This window comes from Chrysoperla carnea, chromosome 1, assembly GCF_905475395.1.
Source record: "Chrysoperla carnea chromosome 1, inChrCarn1.1, whole genome shotgun sequence".
In the NCBI taxonomy this organism is placed as follows: domain Eukaryota; kingdom Metazoa; phylum Arthropoda; class Insecta; order Neuroptera; family Chrysopidae; genus Chrysoperla; species Chrysoperla carnea.
The window spans coordinates 84,174,170-84,183,564 of record NC_058337.1 but is presented as its reverse complement, the minus strand read 5'-3'; the positions used below and the strand labels follow the sequence as shown (position 1 = coordinate 84,183,564).

The 9,395-nt window shown below is 30.5% G+C and overlaps 1 protein-coding gene across 1 annotated transcript; it reads right to left on the bottom strand.

The window, feature by feature from the left end:
* Window positions 1–601: 601 nt before the first annotated feature.
* Window positions 602–8,337, bottom strand: LOC123305405 (tubulin-specific chaperone D). Its single transcript, XM_044887109.1, has 12 exons — window positions 7,906–8,337; window positions 7,565–7,848; window positions 7,259–7,506; window positions 6,010–6,223; window positions 5,565–5,943; window positions 4,674–5,259; window positions 4,044–4,259; window positions 3,817–3,972; window positions 3,076–3,346; window positions 2,244–2,439; window positions 1,869–2,183; window positions 602–999 (listed from the first exon to the last, which is right to left on the bottom strand). The coding sequence occupies exons 1-12, from the start codon at window positions 8,251–8,253 to the stop codon at window positions 724–726; spliced, it is 3,489 nt and encodes a 1,162-aa protein (XP_044743044.1). The 5' UTR covers window positions 8,254–8,337; the 3' UTR covers window positions 602–723.
* Between the last annotated feature and the right edge of the window lie 1,058 nt (window positions 8,338–9,395).

The window sequence follows — 9,395 nt, the reverse complement described above, 5'->3', positions numbered from 1 at the left end:
CACTTTTGCTATAGCAGTCACTTTTTGATACACTAAGAAGGTGCTCCCTACCTATAGCCGTCATTCTTAATGATGCATCTATTCTGACTTCAACGTTTATAATTTTAAAGAATACCTGTTTCAATCCTGAAGCAATCGCATATACCCTCTTTTACCCGATTTTTTTAAATTTTTTTCTCAAATGATGAATGCTTCTCCGTTAGAAATGAAAACAGATCGAAAACTTTTTTAACCTATTGTCAACCGAATTAGCTGCTATTCAAATAATCGTATAAACAATTAATTTTTTTAAATTCTAAAATACTGATTTAAATATTTAATGACATGTTAACAGATTGTGATAATAAAATTATATTTTTGTACATTATAATATTTACGTTGAAATTTTATTAGACATGCTTCGTCATAGAAGTTATTTGAAACAAAACATAACTAATTTAAAAGTTATGAACAATCATATTTATTTCGACTTATTATAGATTTAGAACTTAACCAGGGAATAAATGAAACAAACATTTTTTTAAATAAATTTTAGAATTTTTATTAGAAATAATAATGTGCATAAAAAATATTAATAAATAGTTATCATTATAATAGTAATTATCTTTTTTTAAAGCATTAATTAAGAAGTATATAAGTCTCACAAATGTTAGATATATAAAATTTGCATAATAAAAAAAAAACTATCACAATATGTTAACGAAGGAAAAATATGTTTTTTTTTTATTTAGTACGCATGGCTATGGGTGGTTTGATACCAAGTAAAGTGCATAAATTATTTCGTATTGGACGTAATTGTTCAACATCATCTTCCCAATTTGTGTCACTTAATATTGTCATGGCATCATCTAGTGTTTCTAATGGAATTATTGTACTATCACCATACACAATCAATGTTTCGTATAAACGTGTGGCTGTTGTTTTACGAATGTATTTTTTACGGCTACAAAGTAATATACTTAATCGCCCTAATGCTTTGTTACAGACATCGCTCTGTACCTGTAAATTAATTATGTTAATAATTTAAAGATTTTGAACAATATCCGTGGTAATGAATTGCCGTGAAATTTAATCAAAACGCAAACAATAAAAATTAGTGCGAGCTGTTGACGAATTTTTTGAATGATAACTATCTGAATCCAAAATTGTAATAATGAACAATTTGATCATTCTGATTACCCAAAAATTGGCAATAGAGTACCACTAGGTACTATTATTGGCCTTAATTTGCTACAGCTTTTCATAAAGGATATGCCAGATTTTTTGGCTCGGTACAGGATGATTCAATGTGATAAATATCTTTACTAACATGGTAAATGATGTCTAGAACCGCAATCTGTATGTACTATCAGGTGCTTTGAGGTACCACAAGATTTTAAAGTACATCAGAAGTAAATGATGAGTTAAAACAAAGCTGCAGTTGTTACCCTCTAATATTTAACATTTTCTTAAACAAAATAGTAAGAAATGGGTTTAATAGCTGCCTGCCTAACTGAACTCTGTTGGGGTTTAGTTGATCGGTTTTTATCTACTTACTCCTAGCCGTTACTGTGACTTGCAACGCAAACTGTGCAGCTGGAGAAAAAAAATCTTCGAGGTTGAACATAATATAGACAGATCGGCCACATTTTGGGAAAACCAGCAAAAGTGGTTGCCAAAGAGCACTTTATATTTATAGTGGAACGTTGAGATGTTTGAAAATGAGGTAGACCCAAGCAAACGGGGGCTATCGTAGTACACAAAGAACTAGAAGAAATAAGCATGATGTCCTGGGTATATAATGCTACTACTAATTTTTAAACTTTTGCGTTTTGTTAAACCGCTGGTCCTGAATTTTGGATAAATATCAAACTTCAAAGAGAGCTTACCTGTATTAGTTGACACATTACATTAATGCTATCAATTAATTTATACGTATTTTTACAATCATTGATTTCAGTTTTTAATAAATTAAAAATATCCATGGCAAATGTTGATGACGTGTCCTGCAAAACAACACTAATACATCCAGAATTTAATAAACGATCTAAAAATCCAAACATAGGCACTGTAACCCGATCATTTAATTGATTCTGTGTAAAAATATCAACAATATCATCGCAAATTCGCTTTAACTCTGTGAGCTTTTGTTCATTGTTAATTGATTTTAAGTAATTAAATAAAGCTGCACTTGAATGTTTAACCTGCAAATATGAAATAAAATTATAGAAAAACTGCATAGGTAAAATTTGATGTATACTTACAAGACCTTCCGTAAGTCCTCCAACACTTATAATCAATCCAAACAGCACATCATACGAATATCCTGGATATGCTAAGAGTTTTGGAAATAATGGAAATGTGTCACTTTCAGAATTCCAATTCATGTTTTTACATAATTCTTCGGGAAATATATTTCGGACTTCATCGCGATATGGAATATGTGGAATTTCTGGTTTACTAGAAATAAAAAATTTAATTGTGTGGCATAAAAATAAAATGAATGTCAGACAATTTAAAAAAAAAGGCTTTGAAAGATCTCTCGAATGATAATTTTTCTCTTGGAGTTCAGGCAAGAAAAATAAAATATATAGTAAATGTATATACATATTTTTGAACAAAAGTAAATGATATTATACTGACAGAATATCTTCCAGGCCACTACAAGTTTACTTCAGAAAGCCATATGTAGAAATCGCAAATAATTAACAGTAAATTCTGTAAATAGTAGAAAATTCAATAACATCTTTTAAGAGAAGAACTATCACCTCTAGATTCAATTCATATCCTGTCTCTCCTTTCTAAAGACCACTGATCTAAATAGACTGGTTATACTACTCTAGAATAAAACTGCTTGTACTATGCGACGAAACAACAAAAAATTACTCCGGCATCGTTCAATAAATACAAATTTTCTTTAACAATGCTTTTAAGTCTGTTACAAAACATTGTTCGGTATGACGAAAAAAACATTTGCTTTACTTGTTCTGAGCTGAATTGAAGTGATACTTGTTAAGTAAATAAATAAACATATAATCCCAAATTCAACGAGTGAGTTTCGAATGCTCTCATAAAAATAAAACATGTTATACTTACTAATGAAGTAATGTCGAGAACACAGTACCCGCAAGTGCTCGCGTTCTATCTATTCGTTCAACCGCTTGTTTCGCAACACCACCCATTGTTTTCGTAACAATCGCTTCCGTTAAGTGATTTGTGTTACATAAAATAATTGTTAATGTTTGTAATCCAGTCATAGCAGCTTCACGTACCCAGGCTCCAACATCGCCTCTTGTATCTTGTGTATAATCATTTAGACCCGTAAAGAAACAGTTGTAAATATCCTGAATTTGTGATTTATATGAATCTAAAAAACGAAAACATTATAAATAAGTGTCAAAAGCAAGAAAAACATAAGGCCTGGTATAAATTCAAAAAATCAAGCTATCAAGCTTTTTAATAGATTGCCTGCCTAAACAAGGAATTGTTTTTGAGAAATCTGTCGATAACAAATTATTCTCCAATGCATACTATAGCCTAGAGAAACGTTTGTGCACCATCTAATTTATAGCCTGGAGAAACATTTTATATATATATACACTTTCGTATTCAATTTTGTAAAATATCCTAAATCGATTAAGCAAGAATTGCGTTAAATTAAGAAAGATTGTATGACCATGGTTTCTCTGTATTAAGCAACGCTTTAGTTTTACTTGAAACTGAAACCATTTCAACTAGATTTTTTTTTGCAAAACTTTTAAAATTTTATTCTTATGTAACCCAATTTTTTTGAATTCATGCCAGCCTTTTGTAATATTTTTTCTGAACAAAGCTTACCGTGGGGTAGAGATCGACAAATTTGTGTTAATGCTTTCAGCGCATCTCGTCTACTTTGAGCATATTTGCTTGAATTTTTCTCAATTTGTGAACATTTAATTAGTCCTGATATAACATCTGATAAATGATTTTTAAACATAAAATTTGGTAAAGCCCCTAAAAAACAAAACATTTATAAAAACTTGATCAGTTTTGCGAGTACATTATAGAAAATGAAGCTTATTTACCTAATGCAAGTGCATAACCCATTCTGTTGAGTTCAACATCAGAACTTAAATTTTGTATATACCTATCCATAATTGTAGCAATTGTGGGTTGTGTTTCCACTTCAATGTCAGTTTGGAAATATTCATTAAATAAAGCTGGAAGTGCTGATATGGCTTTTGCTCGAATGCTAGGAACCTCATGAGACAAACATTCTTCGAGTACATTATACCAATCATCTGAAATAAAATGAAAATTTTCTAATGAATCTGATCAAACTGCTACTGTTTTTAAGAACGGAAAATTAAAGTATTTATTTTGAATTTTTTTGCCAATTTGATATGCTGCAAGGCTTGTAAACAAATGTTATGTGAAAATTAAAATATAATTTGGTAAAACTAACGTCAATTTCAACAGTTAAAAAGTTAATATTGTGGTTAGTTTTTCTAGACCCCAATTTTGAATATAGGTTTTTGAAAACTTATCAAATTTTCTATAAATTGAGGAATACAAAGTGAAGAATCATCCTGATTAAATCAAAATGTCCAATGTTTTTAAAGAAATTATAAAAGTCCTCCATTCTTGCCAGATGTTAAAAGAAAACTATCCAAATCTGATTTACCTAAAATTAATTAGAAGCTTGTGAAACTCACCAATTATTGGATATCCATGAATTGGTAATTTTGCAAGCGAACAATTTTCAATAAAATCTGAACACGCTTGTTTCATTAACTCTCCACCCAATCCACGAAAATATAATCGTTCTTTAAATCGTGGTATTAAATCTATCACACTTTGTAACATATCACGTCCTATTACATCCACAACATTATCCGTTGTATTCAACTTTGATAAAGCATAAATAATTTCTCCAATCGCAATCACAGATCCATGCCGTGCATTTAAATCAATTGATTTTGTATAATTAATCAATTTTTCCAAAACAGTTGTAGCCATATATTCCGGAGCCTTAGGTGTTAAATTATGTAAAGCTTTACCGGTTAATTCGCGTATCACTGTATCCCAATGATCCACTTTTTTATCCACTAAATGATTAATTAATGGTTTTGTATATTCGGGGTATTGTGCTATGTAGACACTGATTTGTAAATAGGCGTTAGTTCGTACACCAACTGTGAAAAAATCAGCTACTGTTAGGATGTCGATACCATGTGGGAATGATCCTTGGCGTCCAACATTTTCTTGGAATGCTGCACTTGCAGCTCTGCGACAATTTATCTAAAAACATAATATATGTTCAATTTCAGGCTCTTCAGGTAAGAGATTGATACGCCCGTCGTCAATTTAAAGTAAAGCTCAAAAGTCGTCCGGCACGCGATCATTCAATATCAACTTACCGTAATCTATAACCATTTCTATTTCAAATTTTAGTAAAATTGGACAAACGTAAATAAAATACTTTTCTCACCTCCGTACAGAAATTATCAACTTATTTAATTTTTTTTTATAATTCAGACGATCTTTTTATTCACCTTAAAACGTCTCTACATAATAAATTAACAAAAAGGAAGAATTTTACCCACCTCTCTATCGAAAACTGATACAATCAACAAGCCACTAGCAATTTGTGCTACAAAAGGAGCAATATCTTCTTTACTATACGCTCGAGCAAATGACCAACAAACGTAACAAGCTGCGTCTCTTATATGCGCACCAACGGATGTATATCCTTTTATAACATCATAATTTAATGCTTCTAAGACAACCGGAACAACTTCAGGCAATCGCGTTGGTAAAAGTAAACCTCTACGTCCTAATTCAGCAAGTGCCAAGCAACCACCATGCCATGCTCCGTCCCCTTCTCGTGGACTAAATAATTCTAAAACTGATCCAACAACTTCATCTGCCAGATTTTTAGGTAATCGTCCTGTAACGCGTCCGATACCTTTGGCAGCAGACCACCTACAAAATATGAAAATATAGTGTTTTTTAGATTTTGTTTAAAAGATTATTAAATAAATATTTTACCTAACAACACGATCCAAATTTCTTAGACCAACCATAAGCTCATCGATGACTTCTTCGATTTCATCAGGAACTTCAATATCATCATCACTTTCGACGTTTTTGTCAACTTTTTCATCAAATATTTTTCCATCTCCAGCGCTTAAATTCTCTGCTAAAGATCGATTACCTCGTTTATATCGCCAACTGGCAACACGTGGCTTTAAGAATATTAGACCTAAAAGATATAAAAACAATTTTTAATACATACAATATGTTTGGTAGATGTTTATTGGGTCAAGGCACATAAATATCAATCAGTAAATAATGCGAATAAAACGAGTTATGATTTACCTAGTCGGTTTGTTTTGCAATGAGATTTTATCACAATTTACAAAAACAAGAATGTTGGTAACACGTTAAAATATTTGCTAAACCGAATGTATTAACACTTCAACTGAGATTGAGTGAGAACTAATTAATGAACTATTTATATGGTGGTATAAAGGTAGGGACAAACACTTTTCAATGTGAATATCAGCAAAGTATTCAGAAAAATTTCAACCACGCTTCCAAGCTATAACATTTAGTCAAGACACAGTAAGTAATCACTTGAAAAGATTAATGAATTCTTATGAATAATACTGGTAGTGATGCCGTACTTCTCTCAGGATACAAGTTCAATTTTCCACTACCATTAATATTTTAAATGTATTCAGTATGTCTCAGGTTGAGTTAAGTGGTTATTAATATGGGCTTACAGATCTCAATACGACTGGCACTTAACGCTAAAGTGTGTTAATGCCTGCGTTTATGGAACGATGTTATCGGAATTTTAAAAATAAAACTTTTTAAACTTTTTAAAAATAAACTGCATTTCCAAAATAACTGAAATTTATTTAAAAACGCGGTACAATTTGCCTTAAAAGGTGTTTATGGTTTGGAAAAATTAATATATTTTTTTAACAGCGTTTTCAAAATCACACACTTTTCTGCTTTACCCTGTCCTATTTTAAATTATTTGAACGAATTTCTTTTCAGTTTTTATTATGAAAAAAGCAGGATATTGCAATAATAAATATAAAATTTATCCTTCAGTATTCAATAATAACTAGATTCATTAATTCTAACTAACCTTACGCCAGAGAACCCCCTTAGTGGCAGCTTCTTTTTCATTAATTAGGAGGGCGCGGTTGATTTCCAAAGTTAGATCAAACATTATAGCGGGAAAATGAAAGAAATCAAATATACTGAGATTAATTATACCACATACCTATACGTTGTATGACTTTATAACCATATTTTAAAATATTCCGATCAGGACTGTCTTTAAAATTCACGCTTAAAATCCACTGTAATAATCTTGGAGCATACGGTAATATATCTTCACGTTTGCTTTGTTTTAAAATTCGTGCTACACATGCTAAGGCTCCGTATCTTGCAAACACACATTCTGAATTCTTTTCGGTATCGAATGCCCAATTAAAAAAAGGTTCGAGATGAATGTCTTTCACATCAGATCTGAAAAAAATTTTCAATATTAATAAGAGCTTCGGTAAAAAATTTGTAGAAGTTCTACCTTGATAAAAATCTAGATGTTAAAAGTACCGCAGCATCTCTACATGCGTCTAAAGCAACAGAATATGTCTTACAAACATCTAGAACTCTGGTCATAACTGTTTTCTTCTCACGACCCGAAGAATCCTGTTCGTGGGTATCAAATCCATCGAGGCGTGACATATGAAATGGTAGCATTACAATAATGGACATCCAAATTAATAAAACATATCTTGAGCGCCATATTTCAGCATCTAATGGATCTAAACTTTCCAGCATTTTTAAAACTGGTTCAAAATCTGAAACCTAAATTAGATATTTTTCATTTGAAGGCTCGAGATGAGTTAAAAAATTACAATTTACCTCGTGAGGTAAATGTCGTACAACTATTTTATATCCTCGAACTTTAACAAAAACAAACATGTACTTAAATGTTTCATGTTTTAGCTCAATTGCATTGTCTGGATTTCTTATAATTTCAATTAAAATCGATAAAATATTATCCAAATGTGGATCTAATAAATGTGGCTGTTCAAAATATTGGTATAATATAAAAACAAAACGATCATAAGCTTTTTCAATCATGTGGGGTTCACAATAAATTGTTTTTAGGTTATCTATCATTTGTAATACTTCATTTACTTCTGCAAACATTTCTAAAGCACAGCCTAATCCAATATTTTCCATGTTATCATCATTTTGCACATCCATTTTGATATGATTTTTATTTTTATTTTATGTGAACAATTTTATTTTGATGAAGAAACTATGATCGTTTTTTTAAATTGTTCGAAAAAAAATGACAACTGACAATTAAATTGACATTTGTTTTATGTTTTGTTCGCAAATAAATTGCTAGTTGCTGACATCTATAGTTTAGATAGCGAGTCTTTCTCCTTTTATGGAATAGCAGAAAACTACACATTAAAAATGGTTATCTTCAAAAAAAGCGTTAAAATTGAAATTAAAAATTAATTCTTTCATGCTAAAAACTCAGAGAAAATTTACAGAAAAATAAAATAGTCTGAAGTTAAGATTGTAGATGTATTATAGTTGTGTAGAATCAAATAAATAGTCGAAATTTTTTAACTCCGCTAAATCAAACGCGGATACTTAAATTTTTTTGGCGGGAGAAATTTGAACATGTGTATTTTTTGATAATAATAATAAATAATTTTATACTTTTCATGCTATTACTTTTTATTTTTTTGTTGCTTATGGACATTGGACCTTTTAAAAAAACATAAAAATTTTATTAGGTAATTTTACGATTGAAATTTTTAATATATCGATTGAAGTTGTTCTTCGTATGCGTGTTAGAAGAAAACTCAGAAACAAGACGTGAAATCCATGTATTTTATCCCAATGGGAAGCAAACCAATCTTCTAAAGTTTTTGAATATTTGCTAAAGATACCTTGATAAAATCGAGAAAAAAACGACAATCTTTTTGGTACCCAGGGTAATTTTTGTAAAAAAGGCAAAAATCATGTTTGTTTAACGATTGGGTGGATGTATTGCCTAATATTCTGTAAAGCTGTTATTCAGATCGAATAAGAGTAATCTTATTCTGTAAAAAAATACTATAATGTAATCGTCAAATAGGCTGGACTTTATTGAGTTCTTAATTCAAATAAATCAAAATCTGAGCGATTTTGTGATTTAACTACTTTTTTTTGTATTTTAAGTTTCTGTGGTATCGACTGGAGAAATGCTCCGGAAGTACCCCTTTGAAAAATTTCAGCAAATCTCAAAAACATTTTTAACATTTTTGAGATGGGTACGCCAACAATTAAATAGATAATTTGTTACTCGACCTTGAGTTTCAGGTTTTGAGACGAAAATATGAAACTTA